The sequence below is a fragment of the Helicoverpa zea genome, chromosome 5 (genome assembly GCF_022581195.2).
Source record: "Helicoverpa zea isolate HzStark_Cry1AcR chromosome 5, ilHelZeax1.1, whole genome shotgun sequence".
NCBI lineage: Eukaryota > Metazoa > Arthropoda > Insecta > Lepidoptera > Noctuidae > Helicoverpa > Helicoverpa zea.
The window spans coordinates 2,594,950-2,616,469 of NC_061456.1; the positions used below are offsets into that span (position 1 = coordinate 2,594,950).

Genomic DNA, 21,520 nt, shown 5'->3' on the forward strand with positions numbered 1-21,520 from the left:
ATTTCAAAAACTCGATAATTCGTAATATTTTAAGAGTCCCTCGAGTTTCGAATTAACGAGAGTCGACATTTCATTGACTAATTTCCGAGTTTTCTACATCATAAATCAAAATATCAACAATCAATAAAACTAATAAATCTTTCACACTTTCCGTCAATAGCTTGTCTTAAGCCCAATATAATATATTCAAATCACTCGATAGTAAACTCGTAACCCAATCATGTAAATTAATCGATACCTAATCGCAATCTGTTTATTCGACACTTCCTCTACGTACCGATTAATGTCGATTAGAATTTATTTTATCGATTCAATCGGTACAAATGTGTGCGACGATGTAATTCGAGTAATGTTATATTGAAACTTTTCCTTAATAAAATTGTGAAAGTTATTGTGTATGTTTGTCTATAGAATTTTCATGCCTATGTATGTACGTACTGAATGAGATTGATGAAAATTGTCTGTAGACTGGCTTCCACCCGAAATTCCACACGTGGAATCTTCGTGCAAACGGCAAAAACTACTCCATAGTCTTCCTCAATGAATGGGCTTTTTAAAGGTTATGGCACATTATAGCGGCACCGCAACAGCACGGCTCCACACCAGCATTTAAGTTGTCATTCAATTTAGAGCATTAAATCGTGTATATTATAATATATTTCGTAATGTCAATATGAAAATGCCAACGGCGAGCAGTCAGCGTGCTTGCCGCTTCCACACAACTCGACTCGCCGCCCGCGTGCTGCAAGCGAGCGGTCCTCATGCGTACAGCGCGCCGACGGCGTGCTAATTGCGCGCCGACTCCGAGCCGGCAGCAAAACAACATCATTACGTCGTGTTCAATCATAACATCAATCATAATCGTCTTAAAATAATATTGAGTTTGCGGTGACAGCAAGCTTACACCTCGCGGCCGGCACGCGGCCGGCGCGCCGACGGCGAGCGGACAGCGCGTGGTTGGCGCGCTGGCAGCTAGCCGTAGTCTTAATTCGAGGCGACGCCGTGCTGCAGCCGTGCTGTTGCGGTGCTGCTATAATGTGCCACACGCTTAAAACTGTTGTCTTTTTCTTCAAATAAAACCAACAATTCCGTTTAGTGCACTAGCGCCAAAAACCAACTAACTTCTCAGTAAAATAACATTAGTGTACCTTAATAGCACAATCAGATAGTATTTAAGTACGCTATATTTACCGAATGCATTTTCATTAAAACTTAACTGAAACATCAAGAAAAACGTTGTTTGTAAATCATCGGGAAATCTAAAGGAACTACGGTTTATAGATAATGAACTCTTGTCCGAGCACTCCCATGGCCATTGCTTTGACATAATGTACGTCCAACACAGTTGTAATTGAACATTTTCCCATCGGTAAATAATAATAGAAATCTTGGTACCCGTGTCTAACCCTGTTTGGTGTTAAAAGTTAGACCCTTTAGTGCTTTTGGTGGAAATACTGGATAGTAGGTACTGTTTTCTTTCTGTTTTCTAGACAAGCACTGCGATACTGGGGTTTTATTATAGAAAGGAAATAAAAATATAACTATGGAAGTGAAGATGGTGTAATTTAGTGATGTTTTCATCCTCATCCCATCTGAATTATTATTTTTTTTCGGAATAAATAAGATAGAATAAAATGTAAATAATAAAAAATATTATATTATAATTTTTACTTTACTGTAAAATTTATTTACCAATGAACACATAATTCTTTTTGAAAAGGAATTATTTGCCTGTAAAGTGATTTAAAACTGAACCACAATTTTATGAACAAAATATAAAAATAATATTCAGTCCAGACATGAACAGTCTACATAAAACAACGCCCGTTCATAAATAATGGGACTATGAATCTTTTGCCGGACACCCGCTCAATACCGGACACTGCGGGTAGCGTCCGACATTGCGAAGTGTCGGACAGTCGGATATGCCGAGGGGTGTCGGACACCCGAATATGCGTCCAGCGATTATGATTTCAATAAGTTTCAGATGCATCTGACGCTTGTGTTAACCATTTGGATATTTCTAGTATTATGGGCTACATGTGTTGAGAGATTCCTCGACGGAGGGGACGATTTTTATAATAAGAAGGCAGTGGTAAGAAAAGTTCCTTTTCAAAAAAGATACACAAATTTGATTATATATTATATATATATTTGACGAATAAATGGCCTTTATTTGCCCAAAGCTTAATACAAAACATCCCAATTCTACATCACGTGCGCAATACAAATATTTTGTGAAAATAATATAAAATCCGCTAATAAAAAACACGTACACACCAATTTTCGCAAGTGAATGACAATTACGTAACATTACGAGTGTACTTCTCAGTATAAAGCTGGTTACATACCAGCAAGGTAACAGCACTTTTCCGTCTCTATTTTGGGAGATACAATCAAAAAAGGATACAGATTTTTTAATAAAAAATATGCTATTTTGTTTTCTGTGAAGTTAAACAAAAACATAGCTGAAGTTGCAGTGTTGCACAACTGTTTTACAAAAAACTTGTTTATCGTTTTTGAATTATTAACGATACTGAAGATGCCATATCATTCACGTGACACTTTTGATTTCTCAAGAAGTCTTTCTTAGTAAAAAAATCATCCATACAAATCGCTGATATTGAAAAAACAAATTGCCCATTAAAAATTACCATTGAAAATCGCAGCATCATTGTACCGACAAATCGTCATTGTACAATCAGCCTAATCGCCAAGATGTCAACTCATTGTCGGGTGCGTGCTAACGTGCGCAAGGGCCGTGAAGGTTGTAGGCATAAGTGAGCGGCTCTTAAATAAATGCCCTCATTTGTTTAAACTACGTAATTATGTTTGTATGAATCATACGGTCATTTTAATGTACGAGATAAATGGTACGTCGCGTTTAATTGCAAATTTTGTGCTTAATGTTGTTCATATGTAAAATAGCACTTTGGCTTTATAAAGCTGTGTTAACTTTGAGCCATCATCTGCCTAGCCTTTCCACAGTTAAGTTGGGGTCAGCTCCCAGTCTTATCATCTCCCGAGCTAAAAATGTTGTGGTAGCCTTCCAGCCCAACCAGATGCGCTGGTCCAGCGCATCTGGTTTGGCTGTGTTTTACAAGGAGCGACTACCTATGTTACCTACCTGACCTCCAGTTACCCGGGTAACCCAATACCCTTTCGTAAGACTGGCTTTCTGGTTGCCGACTGAAAACGTATTCAATTGAGCGCCAAAGTTAGCTTTATACATTTTCAAATAACTTTGGTACGCATTCGATTAAAATTCGCTGCGCTTTCAATAGCGATCGCAATTCGAAAACGCACTCGAAACTTCACTTCGATTTACCTAGATTGCGCCGCCATCACAACAATCAAAAGATTTACGTCTATCCAAAGTCATTACTATAACACTGAAATACGAACTTTATAACAAAACATTTAATGAAAGTAAGTACATAAACATACAGACAGAATCTCTAACAGTCTTTAGAGTCCCTTACTGTCTCGTTAAGCGCTTATGACATTCCCAATTAGATTATATTTGTGAAGTTATTGACTTTACAGAGAAATAATAACGACTATTGTTCTGTCCAAAGTGTAGGTTTGTTTGTTACAACATTTATGCAAATGTTTTACTATAGGCTTATGATAAAATACCAGTTATATTTCTATTGCTTGCAAAATAGCTCTTTTATACGAGGCTGTTAAAGCATTGGTATTCTCTGGACCTTATGATGCGATTCCAGAAAATTCTTCACGAAATACAATGGTACATTATTCTTAACCTCCTGGAGCTCTTCATAAAAATGTATATTATCTAACACGAAAGTATTTGTAAAATCTAGTTATAACTCATAAATATTTTTTTTTGTTTGTTTGTACCCTGAAGGCTCAAGAACTATTGAACCGATTTGAAAAAATATTTTTCTCTTGGAAAGCTACACCCTTCCCGAGTAGCAAAGGCTATTTATTTTCCATTTTCATTTTTCAAATTGTCACTCAGACACAGTTTCCTGGCACAACGAATTTAAAGTGACAAAAACGCGAGACATGAACCTTTGTGAATAGTTAAATAAACCGTACCTATCTACATAATACTAACTGTAACCTTTCAAAACCACAGAGAGTAAAAGGTTCGTTTTTACTGTTAAAATACGAGTAGTATAAGGTAGACATTGGGACGTTTTTCCGTGCTCAACGGAGTAGGAAGGAAGGTTGAAACCACAAATGCAGTCTAGGCTTTAAAATGTTTTTATAGCAGGAGAGAAGCTTTTTGTTCGAAAGATTTTACTAGATAGTGTTTTACGGAAATGGCTAGGATCGATTTCTAGCTTTATTTATACTATTGGTACCTATCTATGTATTGTCATGTTTTATATCAAAAAGTAACACATCGATTCTGAAAAACTTAAAAAAGCTTTGCATTCATGTCGACATTTTCATTACCAAATAAAATTATTTGTAGGTACATAAAATTTCCAAAGAACCTTTAAGTTATAGTTATGTATGTAAATCAAAACAAAATAATACATATTTGGTTCACCTTTACAATAAATCACAGCTAGCTTTTCTTAAAAGAAAACTCGTGGTAAACAAAATCCGGTTCAGTCTGGTTCGTTATTGTCCCGGAAAAATAAGCCGTACCATAAACAATCTATACAGAAAAGCGCGACTAACTAGCAAATCTAATGTAAACTGGAAAGCTTGCTATATAAATAAATCTGTCGATAAATTAATACTAATAGCTTCAAGTGAGGGGAAAACTTACTGCGGGCCAAAGGGATGTGTAGCATTAGTTATCGATATGAGAAGAGTGCGCTATGGGCCTATGGGTGAAATGCAAGACGAATGTTTGGGAAATAAAATCAGGTGTCATTTTTCATAATACTCAAGTCTGAAATACATAGTTTTGCCACTGTAAAGACTTTATATTGTCGTTGTGCTGCTTAGGAATAACGATTCAATATGACATTAAATGTGGCGTCATACAAAACAGAATAATATAAATTGCGTTGTTTTCTGGATATTTTAAGTACACAAATCAGCAGGTATCAGCACATTACCACCATTCAGTTCCACAACAATCAAATACTCTAACACATATACAATCAAACCATCACCTACTTTATTCAAACACACACACACACACAAACACCAAAATCCCGCAAACCCACAACCATAACAAGCATAAAACCAACCGAATCAATATCTAGTTATCACTCAGATTACATATCCGCAGCGGATACAGTTAGTCGATCCGGCCATTTCCCACAATATTACATGACCGCAACTATTCTATGTAAAACCTTAACAGCACCTTCAAACTGCAGACTAAACAGTCGGCCGAGAGTTGGCCCGAATATCGTCAATCAACGTTTTTAGTCGGTCTGATACCGGCCAAATACATGTTAAACAGTAGGTCCCGGCTGTCATTGAACATCTTCGGCAGTCGTTATAAGTAGTCAGAAGCCAGTAAGTCTGATAAACAGTCTTAACAAGGGGTATTGGGTTGCCCGGGTTACTGGGTTGTGGAGGTCAGATAGGCAGACGTTCCCTGTAAAACACTGGTACTCAGCTGCATCCGATAAGACTGGAAGCCGATCCAACATAGTTGGGAAAAGGCACGCGAGATGATGATGATACCGACCAAATAGCTGATCATTCTTGGAGCTCGAACAAACTGTCGTCCAACTAAAAGTTTGTAGTGTGCGTCTACTCTTACTAGCCATACCTATAATATGGCGGCTCTATGCGGAATTCCTTTGTCATACATTGACAGGAGCGAATGATATATCACTATAGAAATTGTTTCACGTCAAAAAAGTTTGATGTCTGAAAATAATTGAGTTTTTGTTGTTAGGTAATGGGGGAAGAAGCATTCATGATAAAATATAATGAATAATAGGTTTCTATTACATAGCCGAGTGTAATATTAACTGTCTTTGTATTTGAAACAATGTAGCTTCCACCAGCGGTTTTACATGCGTCCCGTTGGACCTAAGTTCTCTGCGCACCCAGATAAAATGTATCCTACAGGCTTTTCCCGATAAATAGGCCACTTATATAACACTGAAATATTTTTTAAACTCATGGCAATAGTTTCAACCCCATTGGTTTTTTGACATAACAAAATCTTTTACTTTAATATAACTCACCGAATCTACACTTCACGCTAGTTCAATCAACATTCATTTAAAAAACACACGTCCCAAAAGCAAACAGCTCGATGAACGACAAAAAACAAAAAAACGAAATGGAGGAGGTATTTTGTGCAATTCACGTAGGTACGAAGGCCGTTAATCATGTCAATATTCGCTCACAGCCGCTTCTGTGCAGGCAAAATTGAATTTTCAGGCAGACAGACAGGCAATTGATATCGAGTAGGTATAGTGATTCTGTTGATAGTCTGCGTTTGAACGCACCTGATTTCATGGTTCGGAGGTTGGCCAATTTATGAATTGGTAGCTGGTGAAGTGTAGGTAGGGGTTAATATGAGTGGTAAGTGATTAAACAATGGATGTACAGGTAATAAAATTACTAAAAAGGCGTAATTTTAGGAGTAAGTGTAGACGGATGGATGTGTGGAAGTTTTTTACTCTTTCATGCAAAAATACACAACGTATTTAATGACAATTAAAAGCATTTTACATTAGAATAATACCAAGCCTAAGTTTCACCCGGGTGCAGGCAATAGTCCGCTCAGGGTGCGAGTGATAGCCAGTAGGTAATATATGACTCAGATTCACTAGAATATTATATGTTACAAAAGATTCCCACCACACAAGGAAACCTCAGAATAAAACTGTTCTCAGTGTGGAACCCACGTATAGTACAATGAAAGTATTTAATTACATGCTCACATTGCATTCAATGAACAAAATAAATGATAAATGCAATTTGTTACCGGAACTATAATTCAAACTACCACACGGGATGCATAATTCAAATTGAACAACTATTTAGATGACTACAGATAACCGGCCTATTCAAACAAGCAGAACGCCACTGGCTATTCTCTTAACAATAGACGAATATGATCAGGTGAACACAAATTAATATTAGCAATACCTACTAATACATATATAGACAGGAAAGATTTGATTGTTTGTTTCTTGAATCGAAAAGGCTCATATGGGCTCCACGGAATCGATTTCAATAATTCTTTCACTGTTCGCAAGCTACACTCTCTATACTAAATTATGTTTTATAAAGAGGAAAACTTTGTTTGTTTGGATGTAATGAATAGGCTCAAAAACTACTGGACCGTTTTTAAAAATTCTTTCAATATTCGAAAGCTACATTATCCACGAGTAACATAGGCTATGTTTTATCCCGGTACGGGCAGTTGTTACCACGGGACGCGGGTGAAACCGCGGGAAAACGGCTAGTGTTGTATAAGTGAACGGGTAGAAGTTTCCCCGGTATGCCGCCGAAACAAAAAAGGAAAGAACCAGGACAGCATGTAACCTGAGTTACATGCACTTGAGATGTCGATGCAAGTACTCCTAGTGTAGATACCAGGATAGCATAGAATACATGAAGTAAATACCTAGGGACGCGGGTAAAACCGCGTGGTACAGCTAGTGATCAAATAAACAAAAGATGAATATACGATACGTCGTGTTTACACTCAACAGAGTTTTATTGATTAAAATTATCGAAACGATGATCAGGACAATCAATTTATTGTTACTTGTCAAATGCGGTTGTCTCGAAGCTAGAAAGTTTAGCGTTTTGTAACTAATATTCTACAAGTTTTGAATGATTTATGTAAATACATGACTACTGTGGGCTTTTCTGAATTGAAGGTATTGTTTAAGTAATTTTGTACTGAGACCTTTTATTTGTTACTTTTTAGAAATTAAACAAACAAAAAATTGATTCCTATTTACTCAATTTGTATAGATTTACGTTTCGAGTATTAATATAAATATGTATAGCAAAATCAGACTTAATTACCTTGGTATTTACCTAGATCACAGATGTCACTATAAATTGAATTCCTAATATACAATTAATACTCTGTTGCCTTCACGGCATGCGATTAGCAGTTAGGCCTTTTTTGCACGACTCACTTTCAAACTTTCCAGACGCTTGACTTGGCAACACAAAACTTACGTGAAATAATGGCAGCTCCACGCTCACTCCTTTGGGAACCATGCATATTTATATCGTTCTCTAACTGTTTCGTTTACGGTTATTTTTGATATATTTGTTGTTCGGCAAAAGTAAAGTATTACTATACCTACTTTGTGTTTGCCGTGCCGAGTTTGCTTTGTGAGTGGTGCCGAATAGTTTGTGCATTTGACAGCTGTCAATATTTAAGGGAAAATTGCATTTTTGTTCTGACTGACAGGACAGTCAACTGCATCAAAACAAAAAACGATACGCAGAAACAGAATTCCTTTTGAAAACGTTTACAACTAAAGCTTCGATTTTAAAGAAATCTCTGAAGTAAGTAGTTGCGACTTTTTTAAAATCGTAGTTTTCCTCAATTAGAATTCGGATTTCGTTTTGATTCTCCACTTGACAGCTGTGGTAATCGATTAAGGGTCCATTCGATTCGAAAATCGATAATGAGTTAGGCATCATAATAGAATGCCTAACTTGAATGTAGAATTTAGTTTTTATTTTATCATTACTTTCGCTGTGGTTCATTGTGCGAGAGATCGTTACTTGACAAATCGATTTTATCGATTATTCTTTTATTCTATTATAAAAAGGTTAGCATAATTGAATATTGCTTTTCAAAAAGATAGATTTGTTATCAGTTTTTTGTATCGCGTTAATTCTTAACGCCACCCGGCGTCAATAACTTATACCTAAGCAAAAGATTCAGATAAGTATTTTTAGTCTACAAGAAAATACAAAGAAATACTTAGATATTACTTTCTTGAAGGAGAACTCTTGAAGCGATTTTTATTTACACCTGAAACCTCCATAGAAGTTATCTCCTTAAATTAACAGTCTTATTCTTGTAAACAAATAATGATTCCACTGTAAAATGATTCTCTTAATACTCTCAATTAAATTCATATCACCTTAACACACTCCAATACGAGCTTACTCAGCAACGCCGCCAATTGACCGCAAATTAAAAATACACTTTTACGAAATTCTTAATAACCTTTTAGCATTAACCGAATAATTTTGGTATACATTTAGGTGCTTGAATTAAATATCACTTGATCACATTAAGGTATCAAGTTGGTACGATTTCGACATCAGATGTAGGAAGAAAGTAAAAGTACTTACACGTTTTGGTTTACTTTAAGCTACATTTAAGTCCGGTCAAGTGCGAGTCGTATACTTAAGTAACTACTGAACAAAAATGCTTTACAAAATGAAGCCTTATTTTTGTCTCTATAAGAATATCTGCACAAATGAAGTGGTTTTAGACTAAGCACATATTTAAATAACTAAGGCGAATTTCGTAATAACTACATCATTATGTACATATAATGTAGAGCAATGTTATGCCCATTTTGGGAAAATTACTTATTGACAACAGGTTTTTATTTAACGTTATCAAAAACACATTACATTTATTTTTGAAAAGGTCAAAAATAAACGCAGTAATGTCCTTTGGAAAGTCACTAATGCACCGGTTCATTGAAAGGTCAATGACAATAAATAAATAAAAAAATAGATTTTATTTCAAATATTTCTTAGTGCTAAAAGATTTTTCTCAACCAAAAAGTATGATTACAAAACGATTGAAAGGCCCTTTGAACTAACGAAAATTTTCGAAACTTGAAAAGAAACCTGCAATATTTTAGGGTCCCATTTTGATAGTCTAAAAATGTTCCGTAACACAAGCAGCCCTCAAGCCGTCACAATTATTTTCTCCAGTATCGAATAACACTTCCTTTTCAATGTTTCCTATTAATTTGTCATAATAGCAGTCCAGCATTCAAATCAAAGAAACTTCTTGTTCAAGACAATTATGCAATCGGCTCGAATTGTTAGACATTTCTGCATACCTGGCATTTGTAGGAAAGCAAAAGAATAATTTCCGTGTCCCTTTCCTTTTAGACAAAACAATCCAATTTATCTTAGTTTATTCATTTCACAAAGAGATTGTATGTGAAAGTCGGATATTTTGTATGCAGTTAACGCATGCCTTTATTTGTAGCAAAATATTGAGTTATTTTGCGACCCTTTTCTATGCTAGTCTTGAAAATCATTATTACTCGTATTACTCGTAGCTTAAGAATTATACCATCTAAAATATTTAGATTCTTCAATCGTTTAAATATTTCAAACAGCTGTCGCCAAAACGATTTATACAAAAAAGTCAAATATGTACAATGTCTTGTCCTAAATATACATAACAGTAAAACTACAAAAATGTACCTACCTACATTTTGACATCTACAAAAGGTCCTATGTCCTAATTAATGGGCACATACGTCCTTTTTAACACCGGCAGTCAATGTCAAACTGTACTTCAGTATAATCTGAAGTCACGTAGTACCAACAATAGTGGCATCATCTATTCTAATTAGCATACATACTGTGGGCATATTTTGCATAAAATTTTATGATCAGGCCTTGGAATTATAAGATCTTAAGTACCGACTAAATAGGACCTACATGTATGTAATAATATTTATTTATGAAACCCTAATGGAGTTGTTTTGATCTGTATTGGTTGATATAATGGCAGGAAATTGATTTTAGAATAATATTAAAAGATGCCGGTTCCATGTGTCTTCCTAAGTTGTAAGTCTAAAGTCCTTTGATAATTCAACTTGATAACAATAGTGCTGCACTACCTATGTCGTCAATTGTTTATTGATAAAAATATTAGGAAGTTATGACATCTGCGGTGATAAAAAAATTGGATGTTAATAATATTTTTCAAAGTGCCCCAGCAATAGGTATTTTTATATACTAATACTATAGGCCACAAACACAGAATAACTAGTATTTTGTTATACGATTACATACTATTATCACGTAGTTAAAATCACGCAAGTAATAAAATAGCAAATAAAACACATGTTTAAAATTCCTCTTAATTTTGAACCTACCGTATAATTTTCCAGCAATTATAGTGGTAATTAGGAAAGTCGTTAAAGCAGGATTCTTGAACTAAATGACTGGCATAGTTACAAACGCCCTTCACAGATGACGTTACTTCGTTTGCCTATGCTAAGGTTGTTTATAAATAACCATGGCAACTAGTTTAGCAAAAAATCGTAGCTGTTAATGGGTTTCTAATTTTAACATACCTACTTGTGGAATTTATCTACTTAGCTGTTGTAGGTTAATTCAACTATTATATTACTTTAATATATCGATTAGTTTTGCTTGCTATCAGTGGAAGATGAACTTAAAATAATTTAAGCGAATTAAAACAAATGACTCAATTGCAATAATGTTTTCTTACGATGTAAATTGAAATGCTTAATTATGCAAAAGGCTCAGAAGGTTAATTGTATCTAAACATCAGACAAGACATTAAATTTATCACAATAGCATCAACATGCGTGTGGTCTTTGAACATACGCCATTGAAGCCAAGACCTTATTTTATAGCTTTTAATAAAGATTTACGTAAGTTTATTTCTAGGACGAATATCATCGTCATTATTCTCAGACAGATAAGGATCGGTGAAGCTTGTCATCTAAGATACCAGTTTCTCTGTCTGATGTCCTACCAGAAGTAAAATTATATTGGACAAAAAACACCTGAAAATATTTCAAAAAAAAAATAAAGTTGCCTACAAAATACCTTTCAGAATTAAATCTAAAATCTTTTTAATTAAATCATTGAGAATTAATAACGTATTAAGATTTTTTTTTAATTCTCAACGAGAATAGTAAACCTCAAGAAATAAATACTGAATTTTTTTAACAAAAGTGCATTCAGATCGTGAATATTCCACCACCTTCCCACAGCAAGAAGAAAAAAAAAACACTAAAAAATAAACAGACCAAAACCCATTACCCATGCACCCACTCTCTACAAACGATTAGGTACTCATATGACATAACAGCTACGGAACCGTTTGACATTTAGCGTGGAGCGAGCGTTACATAAGCGACGTCCTTGCAAGGCCGTCGGTGCGCGGGCGCAGATACCGTAGTGTAAGTGAACTGAGAAGGTTAAGTCGGTAGGTGTTTGGAGTGTAATTAGGTTTGTTTGTAATATTAGTATTGATATTTAGCACTGACTGATGAAAACACTAGAAAATAGTAAATAGAACAAGACCATCTAAACCTTCAGTTTTTTATTGATTTAATTAATAGTGTTGTATAAACAAATATCAAATTATGTTCTTCAAGATAACAAGTATTGTTCAAACAGCACCTTCTACAATTATCTTCTACAGCGGTTAAGCACAACGCCGCCCGCCTGCGCGCGCGCACGTAATTACGCCTTTGTTACAGCTAATCGTGGGAAAAGGATGCAAGGTGCAGTGATGACATGCACTTTGAGTTTGATTGTTATAAGGAAGCAGTTTTTCTTTATCGTGATAATTACAAATTATTTACAGAGTAGGAGGTATCCGTGTATAACTATTGAAAAAAGATTTTCAGAAAATAATCATCGCATAGAGTATGTTATTATGAACGACAACTTTTATAGTCTTCAAAAATGAAATGCTTAAGTTAAGTATGAAGGGAAGCCGGATCGGATTACTAGTGTTAACTTAAATGTAACAAAGAAAATTTAAACTTTTCAGGGATTCGCTACTGACTTGAAGACTGTTATTCTCGTTTTTTTTATTTCGATATATTCAATTTAAATAACAAAAATAAATTTCAGTTACTTCCTCAGAATAATAAATCCTAAATAACTGTAGGTAATGATTGATCATTCACGGATTAGACGTTACACAAAACCATAATTCTATTTTCAAAATACTAAATTCTCATTTGCCTTATCGATAATGTCATCGTACAACACTATTTTTGCAGTATAAACTTTAAGAGATTTATTTTTAAGGCTGGGAACTAGGAAGTCTGACTTAGGTTTCTGAGTCAGACTAGTTGCAAGGTTATGACAGATTGAAGCTAAGATAGGCTCTGTTTTGACTCATATTTGGTGCAGATAAATCTCAACCTATTATTGTTTTGTTTACTTGTTATGACTGCATGTTTTCTAGGCTCTTTTGAGTTATGGAGAGTTTGTCATCACTGGTATGTGGTATGTTTTATGTGAACCTAAAAGAATATGCATATAATGCTTTTAAAAGAATATCGAACAGTTTTTTACTTTAAATTTAAATGGCATTTACCGGTGTGCTTAAGGTAAATTTGGGCCATATACATGTAATTATATACACTTATTACATATTAGTTCTAAAAGAACCAAAAAACAAACCTAAATGCCACCTGTAACTGTTAAAAAAGATTGTCACCTTATTCTATAAATCTATGACTATATTACCATCACAATAGCCTTGCAATAGCCGTTTGGCCTGCAGCTAGATGTCTCATAGTTGGCGCAACTTTTTATAAGTTCTGACATCATCGCTGTGACTTCAAAACTTCCAAGAAGTTATAAATATACTGTGTTATCCTCGATTTAATGTTGCATAAATATGCAGGTAAATCGGAATATGAAGAATGCTGGGATATTTATTGCATCTATTTTTGTAATACCTAGGTGCGGGTGGCCATCATGAATACATAAAATATAGTAACAGTTGAGAATATGTTTTTGTTATCGTTATATCGCTAAAGCATCCTGACCTTTTAATCTACAAGTTATAAAATAAAGGCAGATTGATTTAGGTCTAAGTGCCCGGCAACTGTGAAGAAATGAAACTTCGTCAGAACTTCGGGAAAATATATAAGTGCAAAAATAGTCTTATCTATTTGACAACATCCAAAAATTTACCATTCATCATCAATTTGCTCCTGCAACTCATAACCAAAAATCGAATTCGCGACCAGAGCCCCAGAACAAAACCAAACTGCTGTAAGTATATGACGGAAACGTTTATAAGGACATCATCGGCGCCACTATAACCACCAAAATAAGTACCAAACACACATAAAAAAAACCACATAAGTACTCACCAAGCCCACAAATGAGGTAAGTCGGCGGCGGCTTCAGGACCGACCGTGCATAAGCACCCCTGACGATCTCCAGAGCCCTGGGTGCTCCGGCCACCAGCAGCACCCCTGGTGACACGTAGCCGGCATACCGGAGCTCCGCTGTAGCTGCCGCTAGGGCTCCCGCCCACCAGCATTTCGCGTTCGCTGATAGAAAGCTCTGGAACAAGAGGGGATATTGTTAGAGTTTATGTTTTAGGTGATGGGTAGATGATAATGGCGGTCACGGCCAGTTACGCAGGACATGTGGGCGCTACCTGGGGGCATACAGTGTACAAGCATATAGGTATGTATACACAGTATTTCTTTATTGCATGGGACAGCACGACCGGAGAGAGATTAGAGTATGAAAATTATTTAGTAGAAAAGGTCCATTATTTCTGTTATATTAAAAAGTAATTTTGAAATGTAAAGTCAATTTACACATGTTAATTGTTCGTAACAAATTCGTTCTCAAATGAAAGTAAAAAAGATGAACTTCATAATAATGAACAAATCACTAATTGAGTTAACTAAACACAGGATCTCTCGCACATCAATCAAGAACAACCCAATTACTAGACCAGAAACGCCTTTTAATTTCCTATCAAATATTAAAAACCTCTCTAATCCGTAGATCAAAGATTTAGATAAAGCGTTTAGCCGATTCAATTTAGTCTAAACACTATAGCTGACGAAACGAAAGTATAAACGAATTATAGATCCTTCACTTGATATGTTTCGAAAAGCCGAATTCCGTCATACTCAGTCCTTGACCGGTACTTAAGACCTGGCATTTTGTGGGTTGCTCAACTGTTTGGATCCTGCACTACATTGGTTGTTGTGAAATGTACTTTGAGAATTTAAACAACTGGAGACGAAATCATTCCTCTCTGCAAAAGGGGCGGGAGCGCCGTTCGTATCCATATTTATGTCCATGTAACTTAGTTTTCCGTGATACTAGTACTTTAAAGTTTTGTCATCGTAAAAATGTGATGAAAATGTGCTGGTTAGCACAGCGTTAACTAGCGAAAATTGGGTAACTTCGCATTCTTCTTCGCATTGTAATATCGCATTTCGCCTCCACTTTGTTCCACACTCAAAGAAAGTACCATAAGGTTATTTGTGTAGGCAACGCCCGATCGACTTCAATGCGCCGCGTTTAATGGAATGCAGCGAATTAATTGAATTAACATTTTAAATCAAATTAATGCTGAATGAAGAAGCTTGTTCAGCTTGATGATGTCATTGATTGTCGAGGTTTTATTTGGAAATAAGAGATTTACTGTTACTTGGGGTTGCGTGTAGGTACTTGCGATATAAATAACATCTCATTAGCCCCAACTTTTGTTGATAACAAATGAATATGCTTTTACATGAACATCATGAATCCAAAGCCTTTGTCACTTTGGAAACTTGTTTGTCTCAAACTGCATAAAAATGCTACTTACAAAACAAGCGCCATCTGTTCATTAATAACTCTTTATATAATCAAACATAATCACTGGAATTATTATATTTTCACTTTTCCATAAAGATAATAGACCCGCGCTTCGAATTAAGCTATAAAAAAATAATAAGTATGAAGATTATCATCGTGAAATTGCCCACTACTTCACTTCAATCAATTTCTAAATACATTGTCAAGGAATTTTAATATGATGTCAAATTGATTTCGCATACTTTAAATTATAATTTTATGGTATCAACAACATTTGTGTCAACCTTCATTTCTTTTAAACGACAGAGCCCAAAAGGTTGATAAAATCTCTTTTAAGAGCGTAATTTCATATCAATTCCGTGAAAATTGAAACGATTATCGTTGTAACATTTTGATAGACAGTAGCTGGTACTATGTAGCCCTACGGATTGTCTAAAGAGAAAACTTGTCTAAAGTATAAAGAGTAAATTGCTGCCTTCAATAATGATATTAGCCTTAGTACTCACTGATGCAATGCTCCTACAATTATTACTAAATAGATTCGTAGGAGTTTCGATACAATCCAGTTTTATTAGCAATACTATCAACGCTTAGCAATTAACTTTATCTCCTATCATTGACATAATTATGCTTTTAAAATTAAGTTACTTAAATATTTCTCAACCTTTAAAGATAGACAATATTGTAAAAACCCCAATGACATCATTTGTCAAAAACCCGAGGCCACACTATAGCGCAATTTATCGAGAACTACATTGATTGGTGAATGTCGCTTAAGCTATAAACAGTTGAATAGCGACATTCTATCTCAACATTCCTAGCGTCTCCTAGCACGAAACCGATGTAGACCCAGCCTATCATTATGTAGATTAGAATTTTCCTAGGTGTGAATTAAATAAGTACTTTGTGAAAGCGGAGGTACTAGGTATCTCGGATACATTATAAGCTAGGCGACTGCGATTATACTGTGCTTATTATATTGTCTCATAAAATTTTATCGCCGGCAAATGAGAATTTATTAAGTTACAATAACTTTCATGTGAGTGAATTATCTTAGATTGTTTTAGTCTTTTGTAATTATGGTCTTTTGATTATTACATATATAGTATAAAGCCTCCGGGTTGGTACCTATTGTGTGTTTATTAAGCCGCATTGTATTATTTGAGTTGACTTAATACCTATTTGTTGTTGATTGATGTCTTGAAGCTAATTTGCGAGTTCAGATTAGTGTTATAAAAGCAATGGAAGTTACTGTAGATATTTAATATTTTTAATATTACATAGTTATGACTATGTTACATAGAATGACGTAATGATGTAGGTAGGTACATAAAATATTGACAACGTAGAAACATTGTGGTGTGAATTGTGGAAGACTTAAATTATGATGTAGGTACTGTCAGTAGGTATTCCTCTACTTTTAGCGTAAAAGCCTACTTTCCGAAATTAAATTGTTAATACATTTTCAAATCATTTCAACGTCCACTAAAACTAAAAATTACATTAACAAGTTTTTATCTAAAAACCACACAGGTTCGTTAAGTTTTTACAACATAAATATGAAAAGATCATTTACGTCTGTTTGTCAGTGTATTTAACGACATGTAAATCCTTTAAGACTAGTCACGTTTGACATGTTCAAACCACAACCTGACATCTGACTGTGTGTTGAACTCGCTATGATGTCAGCTTGGGAATTCTATTAATATTGCTAGCTTTACATTGAATATTTTATTATTATTTTATGGGAGGATATGTTCGTAGATGGATACTGAGACTAATAAGATTCTTTTAGGTATTTTTAGAGAGTTAAGTTGTTCGATGTTCTAATTAGTTTTGTTTTTATTGTAGTTTCATTCATCATTGGGAGAACTTTGTGGCTCGTGAAATAAATTGTAGGTAACATTACAGTTAGATCATTTTATTTCTTAAAATCTGTAAGCCCATAAGGCGATTTTCAAAAGACGTATACATTCTCTTAGGTAGGTACTACATACAGCCTTAAAAAAACAGAAAAAAAAACAAATTGCCTCAATTAATCAAAGTCGATGCATTTACCTATACCGATCTCATAGTCTGAAGCTAATAGATTCCCTGGGATATAAACACCATATAAACTCAATAGACTTTATCTATAATTCTCAGATCATCAGCTCCATAAATACGTAATAAAAACATGTCGCAAAAAGTTTCCATACTTATCTAACAACAATGGGAACTTCTTAATTAAGAGTGCAGTCGGAAGCAAAGGCCTCACATGTTGGTACCAACGTTAGATCAAACGTTGGTTGAGATTATGGCGAAAGCTCTGATGCAAGAGCCGTGCAAGTGTATCTAAAAATGTTTGTTCCTGTGAGTTATCGAATTGAAAGATTATGGAATAGGTATAAACACTTAATATTATATGATATCAAAATTATAAGATTAATAAATTTTAAAAATGCAAAAATAAAAACTGCAAAAAGGCATATTTTTTTTCTTTCTTACAACGGGTACTTTTTCAACAACTTAAGTATGTAAGGTTAATGGTTATATGCAGCTACTACAATAATCTCACTTTCTTAGCGACAGGTTGTAGCAACCACCAACTTTGCAACCAATCTTGGTCCTTTGGCTCCAACGTTACGTGTGAGAAAACTGAGAAATTGCACTCGCAATCGCCATCTTGGATCGGCTCGCAGATAATGTACATTGTGTTATGGTCCGCTGACTGTTCCCGTGTGAGGCACATAACCGTCCCATTAAATATTTATGCGCAATTTTTTTTTCGCTAAAACACAGCTTACAATGGATGAGGTTGTAAAAACCCTTTCCTACATTTTTACGGTTGAACCAACAGGAATTCTATCGGCCTTTGTTTGATTTTTTCTTAAGCCAATAGCTATTTTTATAGAAGTTATAATTATTCTATAATTCAAAAAACGTGTTAAAACTATCAAGCTATGTCTAACTGTCAAAACTGCAGAAGAGCAAACAAAAAAGTTGCGTCATGTTATAAAATTCTAAATTCGAAAAAAGAACCGCCACACCATAGTAAAAAAAGCTCGTCTATAATTGGCAAAGGAATTCACGTTCAGCCACTACCAAAATCTGTTCTCGATTACGCCACGCGCCGCTAAAAAGCAATCTCCTGTAGTAGTGAAGTCCTAAGTTTATTTTTAAAATGTTTTTCGAAATTATACTGCGTGCTTTTAATAGTTCTTATTTGGATTAACGACACGCGTTTCCTTTTATTGAAAGGGAATGTCAAAAACAGGAAACGTGCCAAAGAAATCAAATAGTCAAGTTTTTCCGCGTTGTTGATGTTTATTGACGTGTAATTCTGAGTTTAAGTGTGTTTGCTATTTCAAAGGATCGTAAATTAATAAACAGTGGAAAGCTTGTGTTGTACAAACACCTAGGTTTGAAGGCGTTGATAATGAATTTAAAATTAATTGTATATTTTATTCTAAATATTTGGGTATCAATGGAGAATTCTTCTTTTGTATTTTGTTAAATGTCCTAACACAAAAGTGCCAACACTATGCTGAAATAGTGTCCGCAATCAAGATTCTGTTATTCAAATGTCACTTAGTTTATAATCATGAATGTTTCATAAATTCGATCACAAATCGAAATCGATGTTTATGTTAATTCACTTGGTACTGTAAACGCGAAATGTGGAGGAAGTTGTAAATGTCTTTATAAATAGATTTGTTCACTGAAACCATTGTAAGGACCCCAGAGGTGTGAGTAGTAAAGATAATTAATTTGTCTTTTAATACACATAGGAATTTAATACACATACTCTTAAAGCACAAAACTATACGGTTTGTTAATGTATGAGCTATAAGCCAAAATGCCACCCTATAATGAAAATGAAGTTCTGTAGTATTTCATCGTTAACTTTTATAATTATTGGGCTGTTTATGACAGCCATTTTACACTTCGTGGTTCAGACAAGTGGCAATATACACGTCGGACCGCGTTCAAATTTTTGACGTGCACGAAAACCCCAACGTTCATGAAAACCCAAATTATAGAATTTTGTGTAAAGAAAACGAAAGAACTTGTAAATCATACATATAAAGAAACAATAGTAAAAGTATCACACAGCAAATTTCAGCGGTTTCTTAAACGAAATACTTCCAACTTTTCTGTGGTCGAAAGTCCAACAACGCGTGAGAACAAAATCAACAATAAACGCAAACCAAAACGAAGTAGACAATCTCTACAATAATTTTATTAGATAATACTTCACAATTGGGCCAAATGCATTGAATCCAATAAAACAGCGCTTACATCATACGCTTGTTAAACGTGACAATAAAATGCAGCGCTCCACCGCTTTACAATACTTCTGATTGAGATTTATGCATTGCGCTATCAAGTTACGACACTTTCAGGGCGACGCGGGCCACTATTAAATTTGCCTCCAAATAAGCTTTATAGTGATTAGTTATGTCAGTAAACATGACCCTTGATTGTATGATTTATTGTTTTATTATTAGATTTGTGACGCAACGTAATTTGGTCATTGTTGGCTTAACGAGTTAACCTTGCTTGACCCGCGTTATTAAAGCTGACTTTAATAGCAAACGTGATTGCAAACCTTTTGATTATGTTAGTGCAGTTGTCACTGTCAAGAATGAAGATTGTAAACCACATTTCGCTGACTTCCTATTTTCTGATAGCGGTGATATATTTTAGAAAATAGATAGCAATCATACTTGAGATACAAGTAAAGCATCAAAATAGACAGCCGTTTCTCAGATCAATGAGTTTAATAGCCGAACAGAAAAGGCCTGTATAAACTGAGCTATTGACACTTTCCTGTTCGTTCTGACTTTTACTTCAAATTAACACCTGAATAAGGCCTTAACAACGTAAAACTTATCAATGAAGAGAAAACAAATATAAATCAATGGAATCTATCAACGGTATATGAATGAACTGACACTGGAGAGGGAAAGACGGTTGCAACGCCATAAATGTTATAAGGGCTACATTCCAACAATCGTAGTTCAAAGGAAATATTGTTTTCTCCACTTATATGGCTAGGTCAAGTGGTCTACTTGAAATCGATAACTGGACTGCCTATCTGTCAGATATCATGTTCCGGGTTAATTTGTTGCGGTTTACTTTCGCTGGAGTAGGTTGCAATGGGGTTGCTAGGATGCTAATGGTTGACAAACACATTTAAATTGGAGAAATAATAGGAAATATGAAATGTGGACTCGAAACAAACAATAATATTTCAATTTGAGCTGCAAAAATAGAAAATGAGAAGAAATTGATACCCATTGCAAATTGAATGAAAATATTTCACTGCATCTTTATTGAAGTAATTTTAATAGCATCTTGAGATTGAAATGTTACAAAAGCAAGACGGAGTAGAGTAGCACGTTATTAAGACATTAGATCCGCTATAATTTTCAATAAACATCATCAGAACCTTTAACATAATTCCATTATTTTCTTGACAAAAACCAACAAATGTTACTAAACTGGCCTTGGAATTTGATTGTTTGATCTACAACAATATTATTAGACGTTGTATTAAAAATGTTTTTGATTTTATCATTTTTGACTCCAAATGTTCATGGTCAACACTTTCGATCTGATTTATCACTGAAATTGCCTTTTGGTAGTTGTAAAATTTGATTGATCTTGTTTTGTTTTTATTAGCTTGTTCATTTTAAGGTCGAGTAGGTATTATGAACAGTTTCAGTTATAAATATCATGCCTTATATATTTATGCAATGATTCCTGCAAGCCAAATTTTTCGTATCTTCTACATCAATCATAACCATAAATTTTTTTTTTTCAGAAAAAATGTCAGGATGTTACGTCTTCTTACCACTCCATAAAGAATCAAACCGTCTTACCACAAAAACTTTTAAACGTCAGTTTATGCCTTGTCTAAAAAAATGTCAAATTATGACGTTGACATATGGTTCATTCTGCAGCCAAAATTTTATTAGACAAGTGTAAAACAGGGTTTAAAGTTTTTGTAGTAAGGCCCAAAGTATTTTCCATAAGCAGTAGGTAATAATCGTTTTTCTCT

The 21,520-nt window shown here is 34.7% G+C and overlaps 1 protein-coding gene across 1 annotated transcript in view; it reads right to left on the reverse strand.

The window, feature by feature from the left end:
- The window catches only part of LOC124630319 (probable serine/threonine-protein kinase DDB_G0267686), a 175,684-nt gene that overhangs the window by 70,612 nt on the left and 83,552 nt on the right, over positions 1 to 21,520 (reverse strand). Inside the window, exon 3 of the mRNA XM_047164171.1 lies at positions 14,019 to 14,214. Coding sequence (XP_047020127.1) covers positions 14,019 to 14,214 — 196 coding nt within the window. The remainder of the gene's footprint in view (positions 1 to 14,018; positions 14,215 to 21,520) is intronic.